Source organism: Puma concolor, chromosome C2 (genome assembly GCF_028749965.1).
Source record: "Puma concolor isolate L17-30 chromosome C2, mPumCon1.1.hap2, whole genome shotgun sequence".
Taxonomy (NCBI): Eukaryota; Metazoa; Chordata; class Mammalia; order Carnivora; family Felidae; genus Puma; species Puma concolor.
Genome location: NC_141675.1, coordinates 1,282,396 through 1,306,882, shown reverse-complemented (window position 1 = coordinate 1,306,882; position 24,487 = coordinate 1,282,396). Strand labels below are relative to the sequence as shown.

Here is a 24,487-nt window from a genome sequence, read left to right as displayed (position 1 = left end):
TGCTAAATTATTCTTCCTCATGAAATCTCCTTGGTGCGATATAGCCACTCAGCTTTCTTTGATTTGTAGGACTGTATCTTTTTCCATCTTTTTACTTTGCATCTTTTTACTTTTAACCTTTGTCTTTATATTTAAGGTAGAGTTATTTTGTTTTTGGATTTTTTTTTACAGATAGCAAGCACATAGTGGGGTCTTTGTATGCAATCTGCGAATCTTTCCCTTTCATTTGGAGTGTTTTAGGTCAATTGCATTTAGCATAATTATCAACCTGGTTGTTTAAGTCTGCCATCTTTCTGGTTTTCTGTTTGTCTGTTTCTTGTTTCTTTTCCACTCTTTTACTCTCTTCTTTTTGTTTAACTGAGCTTCTTTATTGGCTTCTTGGCTGTGCCTCTTTAATTTTTTAGTGGTTGCTATAGGGATATATATACATATACATGTATGTACATATGTGTGCGCGCACACACACACACACATCCATGTATAAAAACACAATCGAGGGGCGCCTGGGTGGCTCAGTTGGTTGATCCAACTCTTGTCAGCTCAGGTCATGATCCCAGGGGTGTGGGACTGAGTCCCGTGTCGGGCTCCACACTGAACGTGGAACCTGCTTAACATTCTCTTTGTCCCTCTGCTCCTTTCCCCTGCTGGCACACATCATCTCTCCCTCCCTCTCTCTCTCTCTCTCTCTCTCTCTCTCTCTCTCTCTCAGAACAAAAACAAAACCCCACAATCTACCTCACGTAGAACGTAAGAACCTTACAACCGTATACTTCCACTTTCCTCTCCCTATTCATTGTGCTATTGTTGGCATACGTTTTATTTTTACGTAGGCATAAATATTTTTGTTTTAAATTGTTTTCTTTTTAAGAGATGAAACCGAGGGGGAACGTCTCTTCTTTTGTCAGCACGTGTATCTTTATCACTCCACATTTGGGTATTTTCCTTCTGTCTTTAGAACTTGAAATTTTCTTACAGTGCAGGTCTGCTGACAGTATATTCTGTCAGCTTCTACTTGTCTAAAAAAGTACTTTTAATTCGTGAAGGACATTTCCATCGGGTACAGAATTCTCGGTTGATAGTGTTTTATTACAATCCTGGACACATTTCACACTGTTGAGTGCTGGATTGTTTTATTCACGTAAAAAGTGTTGGTTTTCATTTGGGCAGACAGTTACTCGGAATCAGGAAGATCCCTTGGGGGTCTTGCTTTTAAAGCGTGTTAGGACAGACCAAGGGCCACTTTGACCCACCACTGAGACGTACCTCCTAAGCCCTCCACTGAAGGACACATCAGACTTCAGGTTGCCCTTTTGCCTTTCTGCCCCCACAGCCGCCCCCCTGGGATCTGGGGAGGGATAGATGAGGAGCGGAAGTGGGATTTAGCCCTCCTTGAGCCAACAGGACTCCCAGTATGCTGTATTTGTGAGGACCCCTGACTCCAGAACAGAGTATTGGCGGACGCCCCACTCGAAGCAGAGTGTTACAGGTTGAGAAGTTAGGAAGCGAAAAAAAGCTGAGTCTTGGTCCTTGCGAGTTCATAGTCCCCTTAGGGATGACATGACGATTTCGATTAGTACCAGAGGAAGACCAGCGATGGTGACGTGTGGCAGGGCACCGCTGGGAGGGTCCTGGGAGTTCCAAGGAGGGTGAGTCCGGGGAGGGAATCGGAGCCGAATGCCAGGGTCAGAGAACTGAACAGCTGAGCGGATGGGGATCACCAGGAGCCCGGAGTGGACTTTGCTGAGGGACTGTCTACCTTGCCTCCTGGCTCATTCCTCCTTTCCCTAGGATGTTGATGTCTGGACTGGAATACCGGAGGCACTGGAGGCCGGGGGGCACTGCTAGAAGGAGCGGTGCCTGATGGCCGGCCGGCATGAAGGTGGAGACTGAGTGCGTGAGGCCCGTCACCCACCCCTGGCCCCGGCTCAGGAGGGCCCCCTCGATTTAGTCAACGCTCTGCTCTTTGTTGTCCTGAACTTCTCAATACCTTTCGAGCAAGGACACCGCATTTTCATCTTGCGCTGGGCCCCGTGGGTGATGCACCTGGCTGACAGATTCCTTGCAGGTCTGTCCCCCACAAGTACGGGGAGGTGATCTCAACACTGAAAAGGGGTGGGGGCTTTGGCAAGAGCAGAGGCCCCGAGGGAGCGGTAAAGGCCAGAGACAGGAGTCCAGACGCGCTCCAGCGTGGGCGTAAGAGAAAGCACGGAGGAGGCAAGCAGTGGAGACCGCAGGCTGCCAGGAGAAGGTGAGCCTGGGAACTTCCGAGGCCGAGCGGTCTGTGGATCGGCTCTGGGCACCAGGGGCTCCCCCGAGCTTGTGGAGAGTGAGATGGAAGCAGGTCCTGGGAGGGGCAGAGTGAGCGCGTGGGGGTCGCTCTGAGAGCGCCCCACTGAGGGACGGGCAGGTGGCCACTGGCCCTGCTTCGCGTGGGGGCGCTGAGGCTCAGGGGCCTGGCCAAGGGCACACCACTGGCCCCATCCCAGAGCCCGCCCCTCAGGCTGCCCACCCAGATGCGAAGGGTCGAGAAGGGCCTTCGACATGACCTTCGACCTTCCAGTACCCGAGAGCTGGGCAAAGCAGTGTGAACACCTCGTCCTAGAAGGTTCCGCTTTAAACCCCACTGGCGCCTGTACGTGACACACCTTTGCATCCCGTTACCCTTCTAACACCTGAAAAATTCCAAATTTGGCGACACAGTGGGCCGGGGGGGGGGGGGGGGGGGGGGAGGTGTGGACCTGCCCGTGAGACCAGGAGGCAGGTCATCACGCCTCGAGATCATTTAGATTCGGGGCTGAGACAGCTGGTCTCACGACGGTCCCCGAAGAATTCCAGCTGGCCGAGGCCTCCCTGGGCCGGCTAGCTACTCCCTGGGACCCACCCCCCGGGAGGAGATTGGGACCGACCAGGGACGCCCCCAAGATGCCCGCGGTCTGTGGGAAACGGGACCTTCCGCGTGTGCGTGTGGAAAGCACAGCAACGACCGCCTGGTGGACCCCACGGTTCGGGTGGAAGTCGGCCACGTGGCCGGGCCGATTCGGGTCGTGACGCAAACCCCAGCCTGCGTCCTTCCTTCGGGCGTGGGCCAAACGTGAGGCGCCGCAGAGTGACTTGTGGCTGGTTAAGCAGCGGCTGCAAGCTGCCCGTCAGGGCAGGGCGCCCTCAGGACGGGGCAGGGGACCGTGGAAAGCTCCGGTCTCCCCTTCTGGATGTGGCTGACTCCACCTGTGATGGGCCGGCCCCGTGGCGCCCGTTTTGGGGCCTTGCGTTCTGGGGTCAGGGCGGGGGGGGGGGGGGGGGGTGTGGAGAGGCTGCTTTAAAGCCGCTCAGCGGTCTCCGTCGGGGCGGAGACAGGAGTGGTCTCCCTCTTCCTCTTCCGAGCCAGGCAGCTGTGTAGACACAGGCAGCGCCCTCCGGGTGTTCGGCACCCCGCCACCACGTCCTGGGGGGGAGCAGCAGTGCAAGGCGAAGATCCGGCCGCGAGCTCTGCGCGCCCCGGGCCGGTCGGGCTGCCCTGTGCCTGCTGGGGTCCGGGGACGGCTGCGGCGTCCTGCTCCCCGAGAGGGCCCGCCGGCCTGGGCTTACCCGCGCCGCCCCGCGTCCTCCTGCCCGGGTCACGAGAGAGAGGACACGCGGAGGGGGCCACGTGCCCTGGACACTTTGTGCCCGGTTGCTCCCCTCGCGCGCCAAGTTCACCCGCCCTGCAGACGGTCTAGAGAGGAGGCCGCGGTGTCTGCGATCCGCGTGCCGTCAGCGTGACTTGCACCACGCGCTCAGGGACAAACGCCACCACGGTCTTTTCCTGGTCTAAGGTAATCCCTCGAGGCCCACGCGGCTGTCGCTGTCGGCAGGCATCCGGCCCCCTCCCTCCCTGAACTGCCCCGATATCTCAGGGCCTACAAAGGCCTGGGGAGGAGGGAGGCCATCCGATGGCGGCATCCGGGGGGGCTGGCCAGAGTCTGCTCCTGTGCCCCCTGGTCAGGTCCCGGTGGGGTCTCCCCCTCCCCTCCCCCCTCCCCCCCCTCGTGGTGACCATGGTGACAAGGCGGGGGGGGCGGCGGGAGGCTGGCTCTGGAGGGCCTTTGGCATCAGCCCCTTCGGGAGAGAAACGAGAAGGGCCTCTGCCCCCACCGTGGTTCCCCAGCCTCGGGGTGCACGGGCACCACAGCAGGCATCCCCTGGGATGCAGACTCCGGCCAAGCTGCCAAAGTCCTGTCCCTCAGGCCCAGGGGTGGGACCAGGGCGTCCGCTCCAACAGGGTCCAGGTGATTGTTTCCCAGAGGCCCCGCCTCACCGAGCAGGACCCACCGCCACGGGGCCCGTCCCGGACTCACCGCCCGCCGGGCACAGGGCTCGGGTGGGGCCCCCGGCTGTCTTCTAAGACCTCCTAACTTCGCCTCTTGGAAAGCTAGGACGCTGCGTCCCACAGCCTTCCCGGGGGCCTACTTTTGCTGGGACGAGAAGATGGCCAAAGGGGCCTCCCGACAGGCCCAGGAAGAGCGTCTTCCGTCCTCCGAAGACGCCGCGGCCCCTCTCGTGGGCGGGATGAGGGACGTCTTCCCTCCAGGCTCCAGCGGCCCCGGCCTGGGTCGGGCCCCCTTCTCTCCAAGCCTCCCTGGGTGGGCGCGGGGGACGCGGGTGCCACGTGCCCTGCTTGCCGGCGGTGGGATTCCTGAAATAACTCAGCGGGAGGAGTCTACGGCCCGGGCCTCTGGTTCTGCGGCCTTCGGCCTTGGGTCTTCTCTGGCTGGTTTCCTGCGGGGGGGAAAAGGGCGGGGGCTGCGGGGTCAGGGCTGAGGAGAGGGCCGCCGGCAGGCAGCTGGTGGGGGGGGCCGCGGTACCGTCCTGGCCGATGCGGGCCTTTGCGGGGCTGAGAGCGGCGGCACTCCTGCGGGAACCCCCGCGTGCCCCAGTTGCCTCAGTTTTAAAAGAACCATGTAAGGCAAGTGAGGCTCACAGGGCATCTCAAGGGACACTGGGCCCCCGGCCCCGGCTCCATCGTGAGACCGGGCATCCCTAGCCACTGGCTTCTCGCTTCCTCCCAAAAGCCACTGAGATAAAGACCTGCCCTGAAGTCTCAGCTTTTGAGCCGCCGGTAAGGAGTGTGTCGGTGTGGCCCTCAGGAGGGACAGGAGTGTCCACCGCTTGACCCCTCCTCGCCCAGGGCTGGCTCCGCCAGCGGAAACCGGGCCCAGGCATCGGGACCCCCTGGGGCCTCTGGGGCCCCCGTGTGGGGCCTGACAGGCCGGCCTGTCCCAGGGGTGCCCGCGAAATAGGAGGCACAGAACCAGCGGTGATGCCGGTTGCATGAGGGGGGTCGGGCTGAGGAGGGACCCGGGATCAAGGTCCACCGGCCACCCGCGGCTTGGTGACAGTATCGCAGCACCTCCGGGAGGTGGGGTGGGGGGAGTCGCCACGGGGGAGAGACCGCCTGACGCCTTCCACGCCCCCCCCCCCCCCCTCCTGCCCGGCGAGGGCTGCGGTCACCCCCGGCCCGGCCTCTGCCTGGGCGGCTGGGCGCCTTTCCTGGGCCTGCCGTGCGGCCACGCCGCCACCGTCCCTGAGAGCCGGTGGTGACGGGCTTGCGGTCCAGAGACCCGCTTTCAGCCTTCTGGGCCTGACCACAGCGTGGGCGGCTCCTCTGTCCGCCTCTGAGAAACACGGGGCCGCGCCCACGGGGCTCAGCAGCCCTTCCTGCGGGTCCGGCCCATCCTCCCCCTGGGGGACGCCGCCGGGTCCCCTCGGGGTGCCGTCCCGTTCTGCACCCTCGGGGGTCCACGCGGGCAGGGCGTGGGGGGGGGGGGCGCCTCCGGTCCGGTCCGGTCCGGTCCGGTCCGCTCTGTGGGACGGGCGGGCTGAGGACACGCCAGCAGGGTGGTCACGCAGCTGCGCCCCCGGCCGAACCCGTGAGAACCGGGGAGCAGAGCGGGGCGGTGTCCCCTCGCGCGTGGCCAGCGAGAGGCCTGAGGCGGCGGGCGCCATCCCTGGCGGGCCCCGAGGGCGGAGGGGAGGCCAGAAACAGGAGAGCGCGGGCCCAGTCGGCGCGCAGGAGAGCTCAGGAAGGCAGGTGCGGGGTGCGGGCCGCGGTGAGCGCTCGGGTGGGCGCGGGGACCACCAGCCTCCCTCGCGACACAGCCCGGCCGGTCCCACGGCCACCCTCCTGAGGCCCGCGGCCCCCGCGGAGGTGGCTCCCGTGTGCCCGGCACCCCGGGGGTGCCGCGTTCCCCACGCAGCCCTGGCTTCGCCCTGGTGGAGGAAGGTCGCTTCGTGGCGAGGAAGGTCGGGGGAGGCTCCTGGGGAAGGCAGCCTCCAGCGAGGGGCGCACCTCGCGGGGCGGCGAGCAGGCCCAGCCTGGAGAGGCCGCCCGTCGCGGGCGGCCGTGGGCCCCCTCCCCCCCACCCACCCCGGGCGGGGAGTTGAGCTAACGGGCCTCTCGCCCCCCAACCCCCGCCTGCGTTCGCCCCACAGCCAGGACCTGCGGGAGACCGGGGGCTGGCCCCCCGACCCGCCTGCCGTCTCTCCTTCCCCAGCAAACACAGGCGCCCGGGCTGCATTGCGGGGAGGCTCCTGGCGGCGGCTCAGGGGCCCGGGACCTCAGCGGCGGCTACCGCTCACTGGTGTTTGGAAACGCGAGCGAGCTCCGGTCAAGCCCCGGACGACCACCGACCGCCTGTGCCCTGGAGCGCCCTCCGCCAGGCGGGGACCAGGCGGGGCCAACCGGGAGACGTCCGCGCCGGCAGGCGGGGAGGCCTGGCGGGACCTCGGGCGGCCCCGAGAGGCCGGCGGGGAGGAGGGGCTTCCGGCACGCTAGGCCGGACGGGCCCCCGGGGTCGCCTCCACCGATGCGAACGGAAGGAACGGGAGGATCCAGGTGCCGGGCCCCGAGGGACACGGGTCTAGAAGCCACCGGGTCCTCAGCCCCTCCCGGCTCCCTCCCAAGTGGAAGGAAGGGCCCGCAGGTGCGTGGTGGCCCGGCCGGGAGGGACGCGGGCCCGGGCAGGGGGACGGGGGGGGGGGGGGTGCCAGCCGCCGCGTGAGGCAGAGGGGGGCAGCTGGCAGGGGAAGAAGGAAGCGGGGCCCTGCCCTCCCGGGCGGTCCTCACGCCCGGCAGGACCGCAGCCGGAACCCCAGAGTCACCGTCCTCGCGCCTGTGAAAGAGGTGCGGGCGGCCCCACGGCACGGGGGTGGGGTGGGGGGGGCGGGGGCCCTCTTCCGCAGGGGTGAGCCCACACCAGGGTGCCGGGCGAGGCAGCCGGCCCTCCCTCCCTCCCTCCGCCTGGGGCCGTGGGCACGTCGGCAGCCCCCCCCCCCCACCCACAGCGGCCCTGGCCAGGCCCCCCGCGGGGACAGAACCTCACCTCCCGAGGACGAGGACGGCCTGGGCCCCAGGCCCTGCCCCAGGCTCCGCGGGTGGCGCACGGGCGCCCCGCCCCCAACCGAGCCCCGCAGCCGGCACCCCGCCTCTGGCTCTCCCCCCCCCCGCCCCCCCACGACGTGACCCGGGGTTGGCTTCGGAAGGGGGGAGGGGGGGCCTCCCAGGCCACGTGCGCTAAGCAGGAGTCAGAGAGGTGCGCGTTGCCTTTAATGGCTCCGTTACTGTGGTTTAGGGGGACACACCGCGAAACAGAACCGGGGAAGGGGTGGTCGCAGCTGTCCGGGTGCCGGCGACACGGCCTCGCGGCGCACGTCCCCCCCTCGACTGGGGTTCGGCAGGCGGCCCCTTCCGCCCAGGCCGCGGGCGTGACCGCGGCTGGCTGCGAGGGGTGAGGCCCCGGGGCGGTGCGGGGTGGGGAGGGGGGCAGCCGCAGCGGCGTGCGGCCTGGTGGGGGGCTCCACGGGTCCCCCACCAGGACACCGGGGGGGCGGGGCTGCCTGCCACCGGGCACCGCGTCATGGGCCACGCATCGGGTCCGGGTCCAGGTGCCCCCGTGCCCTCGCGCAGGGCAGCCCGGGCGGCCCTCAGGCCTCCTCCTCCTCCTCCTCCTCCTCACGGCCTTCCCTTGATTCCTCCTTCAGGTTCTCGGCCATGAGCTTCATTTGCTGTTGAGAGAACACAGGACACTGGGTGAGCCACGCAAGCCCGAGCGGTGGCCCCTGGGTGGCGCGGGTGGCGGCGGTGCCCCTGGGGCTCCGGCGAAGCGCACTCGGAACCCAGAGAAGCCGAGAAGTCGTGGCTTTCGTTCCGACGCGACCCGCGGCCTGGCTGGGAATGTGGTGCCTGGGAACCCAGCGCGGTGGGGATTCTACGGATCCAGAAATGAGGAGCAGCTGGAAACCCGGCCCCCCTCCCCTGCCGGATTCCCCAGAACAAGAGGGGCAGGGAGAGGACACAGCAGGGGGCCCGGAGCACTGACGCGGGGGCAACTGCGAACTGGGTGACCCTCTGAGCCTTTGTTTCCGTGTCTGCGCAATGGGAGTCGTGGTGCACATGTTGCAGGGTGGCTGTGGGGGTCACCGTGCGTGAGATCGCTGGCCCCGAGCAGATGGGCCAAAACAGCGGATATGTTTAGCAGTCGTCTGTCCCTGCAGCCACAGGACCACGCCCGGCCATCCCGTGCCACCGGGGGCATCCTATGAAATCTCGCTGAGGGCCAGGCCGAGACGGAGGCGCGGCCCGCCAGGCTCAGAGGGAAGTGTCGAAGGAGCCCGCGCCCGAGGACGAGGCGGCAGCCGTGGGGGAGGAGGTCCTGGGGCCCCACCCTCGCAGCCCCCTGTCCCGTGGGTGCTGGAAAACACGACTGTGGCTCTGCTTGTTTGCTGACAAAATGAGTAACTCCTTTGGAATTCGGCCTAAAACACACACGCCGATTTTCGATAACCGTTACTTACTTACAGGAAACACAAAACTCTGCGCACAAAGTCCGCCGCTGCCCCAGGAACCTGGCCGCCCCTGTGGGAGGCCCCCCCCCCCCCGCCCCGGTCCCCCCGGCCCCACGCGGGGCTGGACAGGACACCACGTGCCCTCTGGCTTTCAGGGCGAGGAACCCCTTTCGTGGACTATCAAGAGCCTCCGTCTCCCGCTTCAACCCCATCTCCCCTTGTGAGGACCCTCAGGTCTGCCGGGCCTCCGGAGACCCCACTTCACCCCAGAAGGTTCCCTTCGCTGAGCCCGGCCTGTCTTCCACGGGAGGCACGGCGACGGGAGCCTGCGGGCGGCCGCTCTCCCCGTGGGCCGGGAACTGCCGGGCCTTTGCTCGTCCGCAGCAGGCCCCGGGAGGGCTCGTGCTGGGGAAGGGGGCAGGCGGGTCACGGCGACCAGTCTGCGGGGGAGCGGGCTCTCCCTGCAGGGGACGCAGCAGGCCGACCGGAGCAGGACGCGGGCGCAGGAGCGGACCCTGGCCCGAGGACCCACAGCGGCGATGTCTGCACAACCTTCGGCCTGAGGGGCGATGGTGACGGCTTGACTTAGTTCGCCAACCGGGAGGAGCAGAACTGCCAGGCCACGTGAGGGTCGAGCCCACTTCGCCTGCTAACGGCTGAGGTAACTGTCCCCAAACAGCAAAACCGGCACCTTTCAGGCCGGATTCACGGCGGACTCTCCCAGCTGATGTCATTTAATACTTAAGAGACCTTCTTAAAGGTCTTTTGATGAGAGACAGAATATGAATCCATTTCCTGACTTGACAAGTAACCACAGAAAGTAAAGGCTAAATAGATTTAACTAAACTAGAACTACAAGGGGGACAGACTATTCCCTGGCTGGTCAGAGAGTCTTCTAGCCATGCTCCCCCAGCGTTCACGTGGGGAGGAAAATCAAAATGGGTTTTGACCCAGAGGAGGCTTTGAGGCTCCCCGCAGGGCACCAGCTGCTCCCTCACTACTGCCTCCGGGAGCCCCTTGCCCGCACGGGGGACTGCAGGGGGTCTGCAGATCTCCCAGGAGGGGCACCCCGCTCTCGGGCAACCGGGCCGAGGGTTCTGTGGGACGCGCCCTCTCCCCGGAACGACCCGGCCTTCAGTGACTCTTCTCTCAGGCCAAGGTGGGACCTCACGCAGGCCAGGGAGGGACTGGAGGGACTCGGAACCCACCTCCCTGCCTGAAGCACCCGCCCCCCTTGCTCAGGGTGGCCGGCTCCCGAGCTCAGGGGGCATCCGGGAGGTCACAGTTTACCCGCACTGAGCCGCAAAGGTAGGAACGGCGGCCAGCGACCCCACCACCCTCTCAGGCCTCAGCCCAGGCAGCAGGAGCAGTTTGCCAGGAGCACCTATCTCTGTAAGGAGGACGGACCAGGCCCCTCAATCTGCTGGGCTGGGCCAAGCCCGCCTGCCGCCCTTCCCCTCTGTGGTGGGTCCCGTGGGGCCCGATCTGCCTCATGGAGCTTTGTGACCCCACCGGAGACGTGGCCCACAGTGGGCGGGAAGGCTTGTGCTCCCCAGACCTTTGCCGGCACAGGGCTGAGCATCCTGGCCACGAGGGGAGCTCAGGCTTGGCTCGTCTCCCTGTATCTTCCGTCCTCCCCGCTGGACACGCTGAGCCGGGGGCAGGACCAGAACTCCAAACCCATGGCTAAAGCCCAAAGAAACACTCAAGCAGCTTAGAAGAAACAAGTTGTGGCAGCCGGCTTGCCAGAGATGAAGAGTTAAACTGGTTCTGAGGTCAGTGAGCGACACCCAAATCTTCCCTTGCAAACAGGCAGGCCTCTTCTGTTCCTCCCGAAAGAGTCAGAGGCTACGAGGGTTGTGACGACTTCTCTCAGGTAAGGAAGGGTCCAGATCCCATCTGCTGTTATGAACTTGTAACAGAACCCCCACCCCACCCTCCTGGTAAAGAGGAGCCAGGGGGTTGAGCCCCCTCCCCGCCCAGGGGAGACCATGAGTGTTGGCAGAATTAACGCTAAGAAGCACAGATGTTCTAATCCGAAAGAACCTTCCTGATCATTCAGTCCTGTGGCCGCTTAAGACCCTGGAGACTCTCTTAAATGCAGATTCATAGGCCCCTCCCTGAGATGCTAACTCACTGGTCTGTAGGAGGGCCCAGGTCTCTGAAGTTTCTCCTGAGACGTCCCCAGCCTTGGGAGTCTCTGATGTGTTGACTGCCATCTTGCGCGGGTAAGCAAGCTGGAGTGGAGGCGGGTGGGTCCCTTCTGGGCCACGCTGTGGGCCCAGGCAGAGTCGCAGGGCAGGGCCCAACCCGGCTGTTCCCTCTGGGCACCAGGCTGCCTCCTGCAGCCCAGCCCTCTGGCTTCTTTTGCCTGGGGCGGGGGTAGGGGTAGGGGGGCAACATTATTCCTTTTTTAAAAAAAAAAAACCTGGCTTCTTTAGGGATTCCTAAATTAAAGCCTTATTGAAAACATAAGCAGGATAATAGTGCCGACTTCCTCCCCACCAGAAGCATCAGAACGAAGAGAATGAAATCTTCCCTAATTCGTGACTCGTTAAAACACTCATGCTCCAAACAGCTCTTTAAAAAGTACAGGCTGACTTCTTGCGTCGTTATTAGTGATGATCAGAAGGGGAGCACAGTCGCTGAGTGTGCGGTCCCAGTGCGCAGCTCCGCGCAAGAAAGGACGCAGAAGCGGGCCCGCTGCGCCCTGAGGAGACGTAGGCAGCTGCCCTCTGAGACCTGGGGGGGCCCTCGCCCGCCCAGCCTGTAGCGCAGACCGCACCCGCGATCAGCTTCGGGATCCCTCCGTTCACAGCCCACGGATCCCATTACCGCCTGGGTTGCGATATATGCTCGCAACGACCCCGTTACCCCTCCCGCTCGGGAGCAACCGCCGCGCACGGAAAAAGCCGGATCTCAGCCCTCCCCCCCCCCCCCCCCCCCGCTGCAGGGCGGAGAGAGCCGCTGCCTTCCTGCTTTCCCGTTCACCGGAGGCTTCCCTGGCCTGGGGCTGGCTCAGTTCAGTTCAGGCACACCACCTGCTCCCCCCAGTCCTGCCGGCCTCGGGGGTGCAGGCCTGGCGACGGGGCATGAGGATCACCAGTCCCCTGGCCACCTCCATTCTGATGGAGCTGGCTCCCCCCCCCCCCCCCCCCCCCCCCCGGGGATTCTAGCACTGACAGGAAGCCTCCACCTCCGGCGGGAAGGACGGCCTTCTGGAAGCCTCCTTCCCGCACAGCCGCGCCCCCGCACCCCTGGCGAGCACAACCCAGGTCTTCTCTTGTCTCCCACCACCACGCTGAGGCCAGGCAGCTTGTTTGGGGTCACGTGGCCAGAGTCAGGGCAAAATTAAGCAATTTCGGTGGTTCAGGTGAAAAAGCGAAGGATGGGCCATGCCACAAAGACCGTTTTTTTCTTTATATATTTTTTGGTCATCTCGACGCCCAATGTGGGCCTCGAACTCACAACCCCGAGATCAAGAGTCACACGCTCTTCTGACTCAGCCAGCCGGGTGCCCCAAGACTGTTTTCATTTGTTCTATCTAGAGGAAAGCTTCCCTCAAAGCAGCACTGTTCTGGACACATTCTAATATGACGATTAAAGGCTCCAGATCTGCCCTCAGGCTCCGACGAGCCCTGCAGCAGTGGGTACGGGGCAGGAGGGCCCAGGGGCAGTGGCCCCCCCAAGGCTGTCCTGGGGGCCCTGCGTACAGCACCTCTCCCCCTGGAGGGTCTGGTTCATAACACGTACAAAATGCGAGGTCTGTCGAGCATCAGACAGGCCGGCGCTCTGAGTGCCGCGTCCCCACCCCAGCCAGCTTTACTCCTTCACCCCTTCTCGGGGGCCGCGATCACCTTGCTGCTCCGACCAAACATTGAGCCCTTATGGCGGATGCCTCTGTGCCCCTCCCCGGTCTTCTGTCTGCCGTGGGGCCCCGCCGACCCCACCTGCCAGGCACACCCACCGCTCCCAGCACCGGCCTCCCAGACTCGCCGATGCCGTCCAAACGCAGCCCAAGCCGGGCTCTCAAACAGGGAACCAGAACATGCTACCACAGGGCCTTCTCATAGGTTCTGGACTGAACCGCAGGTCACTCGGCCCAGAGGGGCTGCCTGTCGCCGTCGCCCTCCACTGTAATTCCTGCACTCCGCTCGCACCGTCTGCTTTTGTCCACGCTTATGTGCAGGGTTTTCCTGCTTCAATGTTCTATCCACCTAGTGCGTGCTCCGGAGAGGATACGACACTGCCCTCTGCCCCCAGGGGCCCACGACACGGTGCGGGAGCTGCAGCCAGCTCTCCACAAATACCTGTGGCAGAGGGACCACGGCCTGGAGCCCCAAGCAGCAGCCAGCGCGATGAGGGCTCAGCCCGTAACTCAGCATGACCACCGTGAGCCGGCAAGTAAACTGCAGTACACGTGTGTGTGAGACACATTCACGTTCTTGAAGCGAGCATCACTATCTGGACCACAGATGTGTCGGTCACACGTACGGGATCACAGAAAAGACACGAGCGTGTGGGCTTTACGCCCGAAATTCCAGGATTTTGGAGGTCTAGTTATCTGCCCTGGTCGCAGTACGGGTCTGGGCCCCTTAGGATTGGGCCTCAGTGCAGACAGGAATCTTGGCTGCCCCAGAGCCAGCTGTGGTTCTGGCTCTGGCTCGGGTGGCCCGCGATGACAGCCGGGGAAGTGGCTGGAGGAAACTCAAGGGCCGCCAGGAAGGTTGCCGAATCACCAGCTTGACCCCAGCTGGAAACTAAGATTCCTCCAAGATCAAAACCCAGCTCCAAAGAAGCTCCAAGACCTGGTGGCCAGGCCCAGCTCCACCATCGGGTGAGGCGCTGGGGGCCACAAGTCCGTTAACTGCCGAGCTGACCCTGGGGAGGGTAGAGTCCGTTTCACTTAAAAACACTAAAAAAAAATCTACTTCTTAAATAACCGTGTAGGCCCTGCTTTCTCTGCATAGTTGGGTTTCAGAGCTGAATTTCCAAACGCAGAAGTTAAAGGCTCCTGGAAGGAGAACCCCACAGATATCCTGAGAGTGTAAATGACTTTCTGTGCAGAGCGAGGGGCCTACAGAAGCCAGAGGCTTTGCTTCCCTGCCATCCCCAGGTATGCACTTACTCTCACGCTTCCCTCTTCTGGAAGAGGGGGCCGAGTGTGTTCGATCCGCCGCGGCCATCTCTGAAGCCTGGGCTGCTAAGGTGATGTATCTGTCGATGGGATGAAGTTCTACGAGTGGCTAAAAGGTGCTGAATACAAAGCAAAACTGATGAGAGAGTGGCCCACCTTGCTGGGTTTGGGAAGGGTTACTAGGTGCAGAAAGGCCTCGTCAGGGCTGCTCATGGCCTCTGTCCTCCCACATTCCATCGGTGGCTTCTGGTGTCGTCTCTGCGTTACCGGCTTCTAAGTGCAATCCTTTGCATCTATGCAAAACGTGGGTGCCATCACTAAGCGATTGATGCCGCAGACCTTCGCCAGCACCCGGGCGTTCTGCCTGGGATGGGCACGCTCCAGCTCCCTAGGTTCCCACGGGCTGCGGGGCACGGGCAGGTGCGTCCACACCAGCCCTGTGCTTCACGCGTGTTCTCTGTAGCAGCTCCACGGAAGTCTCGGCTACTTGCCTCTCCACCTGCCCGTTTCCTGCATTTCTAACTCTGCTTCTACATCAAAACCTCATTCCCCCTCCTGCTTTATTGATACTTCTTTTTTTTTTTTTTTTTTCAACGTTTATTTATTTTTGAGACAGAGAGAGACAGAGCATGAACAGGGGAGGGGCAGAGAGAGAGGGAGACACAGAATCGGAAACAGGCTCCAGGCTCTGAGCCATCAGCCCAGAGCCTGACGCGGGGCTCGAACTCACAGACCGTGAGATCGTGACCTGGCTGAAGTCGGACACCTAACCGACTGTGCCACCCAGGCGCCCCTATTGATACAACTTTCAATGTCTGTTACATTCTATTATTTTTGTGCAACTCAGTGACCAACAGTCACATCACAACACATCCCAGACGCTGTTCTCAACTCTGTATTAACTCATTTGCTCCCCATGACCACCCTACGAGAAACATACCGTCATCATCCTTTCAAAGGTGGAACGGAGGCACAGGGAGGCTGAGAAGCCTGCTGAGGTCACACAGCTCACGGGAGGCCTGCGCCCAGCATGCCGACACTGCTCTGGTTTTGTGCTATTTAACGCCACCTAGCTTCCCGCTGCGGCCACCGGTGCTCCGAGACGCACATTCAGCTGGATCACACTTCCATCTCAGGAGGGTTTGCTGCGACTTTTCTGATCCTTGGCGAGGCCTAAATTTTGTGCCATCCCACCTGGCTCAGAGTTTCTGCTTCTGCTAAACCTCTAAACCAAGGGAGTCCGGCCCTGGAACCCACCGCGTCCACCTCCATCCTGACTTGTGAGCATGATTTTACGCATGACAGTAAGAAGTTGCTTACGACTTCAGGAAGGAAGTTTGAGAGTTAATTTTTTTTTAAGAAGCAGAAATCCTTGGCGTTCTTCTTCGTTCAAAAGAAAGGCCTCTGAAGGGCACAAGAACCAGAAAATATGGGAAATGCTTTGGAACGTTAATTGGCAAAATCACAAGTGCCCAAAGGCTCGTGGTGAGCCGGCCACTAAGGAGAGCCCCTCCAACAAACAACACGGAAAGAGTCAGGACCCAGGTCTGGTACCAAAGTGCAGCTCACTAAACACAGAAAGGGGAGTACAGATATAGTCCTGAATACAGTTATTCAGGAACAACCAAGGTTCAAATAAGTGATGTCTTCTTCGTCACGGGAGGAGAGAAAACCGGTAACAGGTGTTGCTTCAAAGGCAGCCGAACTGAATGGATGCATTTTGGAAACACGCAGATCCCAGCATGGAGAGTAAGAGTGTCGGGTCCTGGAGTGCCCGGGGACGTCCACGAAGGGGGATGGCGCAGCATCCTGCCACGGGGATCAGGTCAGAATGCAGACGGATGACGTGGAACAGAAGTGCCATCATAGACGAAAAGAGCCAGGGTCCCCGAGATCAAAAGCAAGCTACGAGTAATCGTAAGGAAATAAGATAAATATACGGGTGAAACAATCAGTACTTCTGAAACGGCCATGCCCTGTGAGCATCATGACCACATAAGAAGGAGGGTGACAACAGCGAGGGTGAGGAGGACACAGAACGGGTGTCCTTGGGAAGTCACATGAGTCAGATGAAGGGGCCGCCAATTCTGCATGAGAAAGGGGGAGAAGGCATTTCGTGTTTTGGCAAATAAGCACGTAAAAAGAGTCTGGTGATTGGTTTGCCCCGAATCAGAGGACAAATGACTAAGTTTCTCTTAAAAAACTGAGTTACTTTCCCAATGGCCTCTTTCGCTGAAATGACTAGATCTCTAGGTGCGATGTTATGTTGCAGAGTAAAGTGCGGAAGGGAACCTTCCATCCGCTACGTCTGCTACAATATGGTACCGGGCTGTTCATCAGAAGACATGGAGGTGGACAATCTAATTGCCCTTCATCAGCCCATGATACTGACACACCGGTGGTGTTACTCTTCAACACGTTGACCCAGCTCTTCAGATGGCCCAGATGAGCAAGCGTCTGGCCTGCAGGAGGCCCTTCCTGGACGAGCCTTTCACAGCATCACCTCCTCAGGAAGCGGCCCCCTCTTGATCTGACTGCAGGGAGGAGGTGCTGGGGGCCTTCAGGACGTGACTCCCGTTTCTGTCTGGAAGCCCTGGGAGCCAGCGAGGGACGCAGCGTCCTTCTCTCACCGCAGAAGCTTACACGCAGGTCACTAGGGTCCCTTAGGAGATGAGACCCGGAGGGCTTGTAACCAGCCAAGGCCCAGGGTGATCCGGTCAACTCTCCTCTTCATCCACAGGCCCTAGGTTGCTGGGTAGGGACATCCCAGGGCTCAGGGTTCGGGCTGCGAGTGGAGCACTGGACAGGCCAGAGGACAGTCACAGAGGGATGAGGGGCAGAAAGCACCAGTGGCTGCTCCTTCAGTAAAAGCCATGGCTCGGTGGCAGTTAGAGACCCAGCAGCTGAAACGGCAACAATTTGGTTGGGTCGAGGTGCCGCGCGAAGGCTTAATTAAGAGCCCAGAGAACAGAAATGAACGCCACTGACTAACCACAGAAATCGAAGGTCTCTAAGAGGACTCCGAGTGTGGGGTGAGCAGGTGCTGTGGTGGTCGCTGGAGGGAACCCAGGGCCCAGCCTCCCACGGGGGTCCTGGGTCAAGGAGTAGGAGGGGCAGGATTTCACTGCGGCATGAGCAGAAGGCCAGACGGTTTAGAAAATAAAGGGCTGAGGTAAACATTCCACCGAATTAAATGCAGGAGACAGTCTACGGCCCACATCAGGGTTTCAACCAGAGATGTGTCTTTTTAAAGCTTAAAATAAACATTTTTCCTAAGTATTAAGGGGGAATAACCTTTAATCTGAGGAAGCCATGCCGTCACCACGAGGACAGAGGCAGCGGGATGAGTGGGGGTGGCGGCACAGGGCGAGCTGTGTCTCTGTCCCGAGAGGCACCCGCACCCCTTTCTGTGCGCCCGCCGTGGGCTCTGGGGGTGCGCAGCCAGGGAAGGGCTCCGGCCCACCGCAGACCGCTCCCGGCCTTCAGACGCGCCTCGCCCACCACCGAAGACTAGAGAGATGCTTGTGAAACTCCGGCCAGGTGCACGCCACGGAGGAGGCCCAAGTGCCCCCCACCGTCTTCAGGATCTCCCCAGGACAATGAGGCCGTCGTCCCCCATCTAAACACCATATGGCTCTTTGATAAACACAGACCTCTCTATCCTCTGTCAATCTGGTATTTCGCGATATTACGACTAAAACCACATAAAACCAAACCAACAGTTAGAACACCGACTGCGATGTTTACAGCTCTACATCGTCTCCGCTGCCTGAGAGACAGGTGTGTCCTCTTCACCCGGGGGCAGGGTCCCATCCCCGGCAGGCGAGCACGGCTGCCCCGGGTGCCCGTGCTGTGAACCAGGACAGCCACCATCGGTGTCCCTTCTGAAGAACCCGGGCAAAGCTGGGACCCGGCACGATCCACCTGACCATCCTTGATCTTCTTCTCTAGGAAAAGCACTGTAAGTGCAAGACGGGCTCTAGCCTTCGCTCGCTCGACGTCCCTTTCCCTCCGAGCAGCTGCTGCCTACTCGCGCCCGTCTACAAGCCTCGTTAAGTAGAAAAACTACTGCTTTTCTCCTACATCTTTTGTTTCGCTTTCCTTCCCGTCACCTACATCCCCTCATGGGTGAGTGGCAGCGACCGTAACCAACGCTGACGGCCCAGTACAGGGGGACAGGAACGTCACAGGCTCTTGAGCACGTTTAGGCCATCGGTGTTTCCTGAAATCTGGGACTGAAGTGGCAACGGGCCACTGACACCCTTCCATGGCACCGCCGTCCAAGGGACCATCTTCCCGTTAACCTTCCTGCCGGCGGACGGGTCCAGGTCAGACTTTGTAACAGGTGGAGTTAGAATAGCAAGCCGGATGGGGTTTTGAAAACTCATGTCTATTTTTTATTTTCACTGGTTAAAAATATTAGATAGGCATGAAACTCATCACTTTTGTGAGTAAGAAAGGACTTCTTTGCAAACACGTGTCTTTGAGAGCAAAGAAACCCAAGACCCTCGTGTGATCGGAACACAGAGCGTTCACGGCCGACACCCCTCACGCGGTCTAATTAGGCCACATCGCGTTTCTCCCAAGTGTCCGGGGAGATACGGCCCGGTGCGTGTTGGGGTTACGTGAACCGAGGTGGGGTTTCCCAAACTGCAGCGATTACGGCGTCTCGCTGAAATGAACTATGGAACCAGTCCTGGATTAGCCACTCAGTGCATCCCGCCCTCCGGGCCTTGGCCTTCAAGAGCGGTGCTCCTGGGATGCCACGGTCAGAGGAGTACTATCGGGTGAGGCTCTGAGAGGCGGCAGGTGCACGTGCACGGGCTTATCCCTGTTCCGACCATGTTCCAAAGGCTCTTTGGGGTTCCCTCCAAAATAACAGAAATATACAATAGCAGCTACTTTATTATTCTATATGTAATGCCACGTAACCGAAGTACAATTGTTCTAAGGACTGATTGTTAGGACCTGAAGGCACAAAGGAACTTAGAAGACGGTACTGGCTCTTTGAGTGAGGTCAGCATTACCAAATTCAGGTAATTTGGCAAAAAAACCAAAAAACACAACAAAACAAAAAAAAAACAAAGAAAAGAATTGTTTGCCAATTCAGAAGGAGGCAAAGCTAGGACAAAAATGTTGCAGCTACAGGCACGTACCACATGCAGAAGACCACACAAGCGGAGGGGGAAGGAGCTTCAAGAAGCTCCCAACCCTACCGCAGGAAAGAAGCCAGTACCTCGGACTTGACTCCAACTCCGTGTGGCTCTACTCGCTGCCTCTGGGTCTCAAAGCGTGGCCGTATTTCACGCTGCGAGAGCAACAATGGCTTCCTTCTGTTTCCATCACACTTTTCAGAATCTGGAAAGTTCCAGGGAAATGGGGGTCTAGCCTGGGTGACCGGTGCTGTCCTTGGTGTGGCCTTCGGACGAGCTCACGGTCCCAGTGTGGGATAAGCTGTCGGCCACACAATCCTGCTCGAGCCACACGGCCGAGCTTTCTACCCAAGTCGCGTACCCAGAGTGTCAGAACTCTGCCTCCTCGCTTTGCTGTTTAGGAACACGAGCCGATCCACCTGATAGGTGGTGAGTAAAACGTGCCTTCAGATATTTAGTTCCTCCTCCACCATTGCTGCTGTTTCCCCGCGCGAAGCCAAGAACAGCAGACCGCGTGAGAAATAAGGTGTCTGCTGACAGGGGACCCCTGGTAAAAGTAACGAAACACAGAGGACTTTCGCCTCTCGCCCCTAACGACCTGGTCATTTTGTTAAGAGGACGCAGGGCAAACGTTTGCAGAGCACGCGGCCAGGTTTTGGTGAAGTGATTCTGCGTCACCCAGCAAAGTCTGCAGCTGAGTCACAGCTGATTCACGTGCGTCTCGGGGGGGGGGGGGGGGGGGAAGCAAATCAGCGTCTCTGCAAGTTGTCTGGGACGAGCCAAAGAGACCAGCCTGACCAGGTCTATGATCATAGAGCGGTACCGGGCTGTGGGTAGACGCCGTGTGTTTTCTGCCCTCGGAACCGAGCGTTCCGGGCACGTGCGTGGCAAAGCACGTGGAGAAATGCGCTTCCTCTGATGCCTGACTTGCAGGGCACGAAAACCACTGGAGGAGAAGAGCGAAGCCCCCGAGAGGGCGAACAGCAGGAGCGCGCGCACAGCGCCCCACCGCCCTCATTGCCAAGAAGGAACTGGCGTCAGCACGAAGACTTCCGTGGCCAGAAGAGCCAGTCAGGCCCCGGGCTTGCAGCAGCCAGGCGTCCTGGGCCGGGAGGAAGCGGAGGCTGACCACGAGAGGAAACCACGCACGGGGCGGAAACGGAACACAACAAAACGGCGGGTGAGTCAGGGCTGAAAGGCCTCGACCCCGTGAGAAGGCGGCTATTTCCAAACAGAGCCCTCCGCGGGTGCCCACGCCCCCCACCAAGAATGGAGCGTGGACGAAGGGGCTCGACCCACGGTTCTCCTGTTCGCCCCAGTCCCGGCGACCCCACCAGCTGACCACCCCAGTGATGCAAGGCACCTGCAGCCCCCGGGACGGTGCCCAAGACTCCAGGGTTCCTGGCTCCCAGGCAGACAGGCCCGGCCTGGACCTCGAGCCCACCTCTGGCCTCCTTTCCCGCTGCTCCCTGGCCCCTGCCTCACCCCGTTCTCCTGCCCTTCCGCAGGCTGCTGTGCGGGGAGCTCTGAGGTGGCCATGCTCTCTGGCCCGGCAGCAGTCTCTGGTCCCCCAGCCTCCCATAAGCCCGTGAACGCCCACCGCCGTTGGAAGCCCGGAGCACCAGGCACACTTCCGGGGAGCACCGCCCAGCCCGCCGCAGGCAGGACGGGCATGTGCCACACGCGGCCGCAAGCAGGGGGACGGTGACGCGAGAGCCGGTACGATGCCTCTGCCTGCTGGCCTCCCCGAGACACGGTGGGCTCCCGAGGCCGGCGCTGGTCACCGGGGTGGCCCAGGGCTCGGAGGCGTGTGGCCGGGGACTGGGAGGCGCCCAAAGAGGCAGGGCGGGGAGGCCTTCGGCACAGCCCTGCGCTGCGACCCGCTGCTTCTGCCCCTTGCGCGGACCACAAGCACATCTTCCTGGGCCGCACAATTAGACCCCCATCTGCCACCGTGCCCCGTTCCCTCCGAGGGGCCGATTCCACGGCTGGAGGAGAGCCGAGGGCCGTGGTGCGGCAACGCTCCAAGGGCATCCCACACCTCGCTGATCGGCAACCAGGATGCCTCTGAGGATCTTTCGTAAAGCGAGTTTCCCAGGTCCCGCTTGCGGTTCTCATTTAGCAGGTCTGGGACGCGTCTGAGAATTTTATTTCCGAGCTTTTAATTGTCATATTTCAAACTTACAGAAAGCTCGCACGCATAGTACTAGGGATTCAGAAATACTCTTACTCGGATTTGCCAGCTCCTTTCTTTTTGCCCTGTTTGCTTCCTTACTCGCTCTGTTTTTTTCCTGAACCATTTGAGAGTGAGCTGCAGACAACATGCCCCTTTGCCCCCAAACACATCAGTGGATGTTTCCTAAAATCGAGGCCTTTCTCTTGTATGATACAGGAGAATGTTCTGTTCCCTAAGTGATTTTGAATAGGACGGCCACCTTCCTATTTTATCAAACTTTCCCCAAATTTTATCAAATGGATAGGATTCAGGAAGTATCTGACACGAAGTATTCCTGCAGAATGGTAAAACAGCAACAGGTTATTCTGAGGCCAAAGGTCACGGTAAGAGCTTACAGGGATGAATCTGTGAGTATTTTGATGAACTGGAAGAGAACATCACATAAAAAGCAGCACTCTCCTGGGCTGTTTCGGGATGTGTGCTGGGCAGCCTCTAACTGGCCCCCACTGGCCCCTGCCCCTGGTACGAGTCCTTTGTGGAACCCTCCCTCCTAGATGTAGGCCGGACCTAGTGACTCACTTCTCAACAAGCGAACACAGCGAAGGCGAGGGGATGTCACTTCTGAAGTTAGGTTACAAAGAGGCTGTGGCTTCTGTCTCAGGTGCTCCTTCTCTTGCACGGGCTCTGTGAGTGGTCCCGTGGAGAGGCCCACGTGGCGGGGAACCCACATCCGGGCCCTGAAGCTCCCGGCAGGTGTGCGTGTGAGCCCGTCCAGCTCTGGGGGGCCTGCAGCGCTGCCCGACATCAGAGGCACCCCGGTGAGCCATGTGCAGATTCACAGAAAGTGGGAGAGAGCCACTGTTTACTGTTTGGGGATAATTTGTTGTCCGGCGATAGAAAAGACGGGATGGCTAGCGTGGAATATCAGAAAACTCATGACTTTAAAATATGCCGGATTCCACGGAGAGCTGAATGGAGTAATAAAAGGTGGAGGGGTCCTGGCCAGAGAGGCGGGAGGTGGAATACTTCTCCTGATTATTTAACCTCTCTCTCAACCAAATTCTTCTAGTGACTTTTAAAAATGTTTTTATTTTTAAAATACCTGTGCATAGTTTAAAGGAATCAAGCACTATAAAAATATTGTGAATAAAGATTCATTCCTGCTTTTGTTCCCCAGCCCCTCATCTGGAGGCGATTTCTTGTTACATGACCAATTTCGTGATCATTCCTTTGGAAGTTTTGTTTCGTTGACCCTGCCCACCCCCCCCCCCCCCCATTATCAACATAGGGTATCTCTAGATATCTTTCTTGTTTTTCATATAAGGGTAGCATAATATACTCTTCTGCATGTTGCAAAATAAATCTTGGAGAGAGTTTTGTATCAGGAATTGCAGGAAGTCCTTTTTCTTTTGGGTGCCTGCAGGATTTGTATGGATGGGACAATTCATTGAACTAGTCCCTTAAACCAGGGTGTCCCTATGACCTTTGAGTGTATCTGGGGGATAAATTCTTGGGATTTTCTTTAGGCTATTAAACATCCTACTCTCTCTCATTAAACAAGCAAACAGAATCCTCCCTTCCACCGCCTACCCCACTCTCCCTTCTGTGGACATCCAGTTTCCTTCTCACTCTCCCAGCTGAACCTGCTCATAGAATGGTCTCTCTCAGCTGTTTTCTCATTCTGGCTCCCCAGCCACCCCTCCATGGCTCCCGGCCCGTGAACCCACTGAAAAAGATCCCTCTGAGGTCACCTGGCTGACATGTTGCCAGACCCAAGGGCGTTCTCTGGGCTTCATCTGGTGCGTTCACGGCTGCCCCGGATACCCTGCCACTACCTCCCTCCGCACCGCTGCCCGTGACTGTGACGTGGCACCTCACCTGGCCCTCCAGCCCTCCCACCTCCCCCGGCCCCATACCCAGCCTCTTCTGGAAGCAATCCCCAAGGGTCAACTCCAGGCCGTCTGCTCACTTTGCACCAGCACCCCCGCCAGAACATTCTGTGATGCCAGGAATGTTTTCTTAGCACTTAAAATGTGGTCAGTGCAACTGAGGAGCTGAATTTTTGGTCTGATTTAATTTGACCAACTTAAACGTAAATGGCCACAGGCTACCGTGGGCGGTGCTCTCCCTGGGAGGGACTGCGTATACCCGGCTGGTCACCGCCTGCACGCCGGGCACACACACATCCCTGCGCCCAGCTCAGATTTCCTTCCCAACTCACACAAGGCTCGCAACACCAACGCCCGGCTGACCTCTCCCCTTGGATGCCGCCAAAGTGACAAAACTCAATCTGAGATCCTCTCCCGAAGCCGGGTGGTCTGCCGGCTTAGCGTGAGGTGCGCAGCTCGCGGCTCAGGAGCCTCAGAAGGCCAGGCGTGGCTGGCTTTGTCTCCTGAACATTCCTGCTGTGCCTGCCCTCTACGTCTTCGTCACGGTCACAGGGCCCCTCGTGGAGCTGGTGCAACGGTCTCACCACGGGCCCACCTGCCTTCCCTCCCCCTCCCCCCCAGCCTGTCCTCACAGGCGCCCTCGCGCCTCAGACACCACTCCCAGCACGCCACGATGCGGCTGCAGCTCTCACTTATTCACGACTAGCCCGGCGAAGAGTCCCAGGTGCCCACCAGCCGTGCCGGGCGCCGCGCGGACGCCGGGGATCCCCCGAGCCCCCCGAGTCGAGTCTGGGTCCGGCAGCGAGCCGAGCAGGGCTGAGGCCTGGTGAGTGCTAGGAGTCCGTGGGGGGAAACGGGGCCGTAGTGGTCCGCCAGGACTTGGGGCCAGGGCAGGCTGGAGAAGCACGCGCTTGGCCAAGAGTCATCGGGGAGGGTGTCTGCTGAGCAGTCGCCGAGAGGGGGCTCTGAGCAGCGAGGAGGTGACACCGCGGGATTAAGTGGCAGAAAAGTCCAGAGAAGGAGACTGGGCCGGAGAGGGGGCCTCAGGGTCACGCCCCTTTGTCCCGGACACCATGCCTGCAGCCTCTGGTTACATCAGCTTCTTTGGCAGCTGAGCCTCTAGCTCACTGGAACTTGCAGCCCAGGAGGCAGCCCTGCTTTTTCACGTGTTGTTTGGTCACTTTTTTTTTTTTTTTTTTAATAAAATACAAGCCTTTCAGTTTGTCCTGATGACGTTTTCACCTCTCCTTTCTGGCCTTCATCACCGAAGCCTGTCATGACCCTTTTGAATGCCTTCCTCTAGCACCTTCCA

The 24,487-nt window shown here is 60.1% G+C and overlaps 1 protein-coding gene and 2 long non-coding RNA genes across 5 annotated transcripts in view; 2 read left to right on the top strand and 1 right to left on the bottom strand.

Annotated features, from left to right (window-relative positions):
* ANO10 (anoctamin 10) overlaps window positions 1-24,487 on the bottom strand; it is a 289,033-nt gene that overhangs the window by 12,443 nt on the left and 252,103 nt on the right. Inside the window, exons 13-14 of one of the 3 annotated variants that reach the window (XR_015255910.1) lie at window positions 14,898-15,862; window positions 7,561-8,040 (exon numbers count right to left, since the gene is read on the bottom strand). The exons of 1 other annotated variant lie outside the window; for it this stretch is intronic. Coding sequence is in view for 1 of the 2 variants with exons in the window: in XM_086720285.1 (XP_086576411.1) it covers window positions 7,960-8,040 (81 nt within the window). In the remaining variant the exon portion in view is untranslated. Of the gene's footprint in view, window positions 1-7,560; window positions 8,041-14,897; window positions 15,863-24,487 lie in introns of those variants that run through there. One more of the 3 variants, XM_086720285.1, reaches the window with a different exon arrangement.
* LOC147577032 (uncharacterized) lies at window positions 7,974-10,696 on the top strand. Its single transcript, XR_015255913.1, has 2 exons — window positions 7,974-8,065; window positions 8,530-10,696. It is a non-coding gene; the product is annotated as an uncharacterized LOC147577032 (long non-coding RNA).
* On the top strand, window positions 11,639-22,462 carry LOC147577031 (uncharacterized). The gene is made up of 2 exons (XR_015255912.1): window positions 11,639-13,936; window positions 14,805-22,462. It is a non-coding gene; the product is annotated as an uncharacterized LOC147577031 (long non-coding RNA).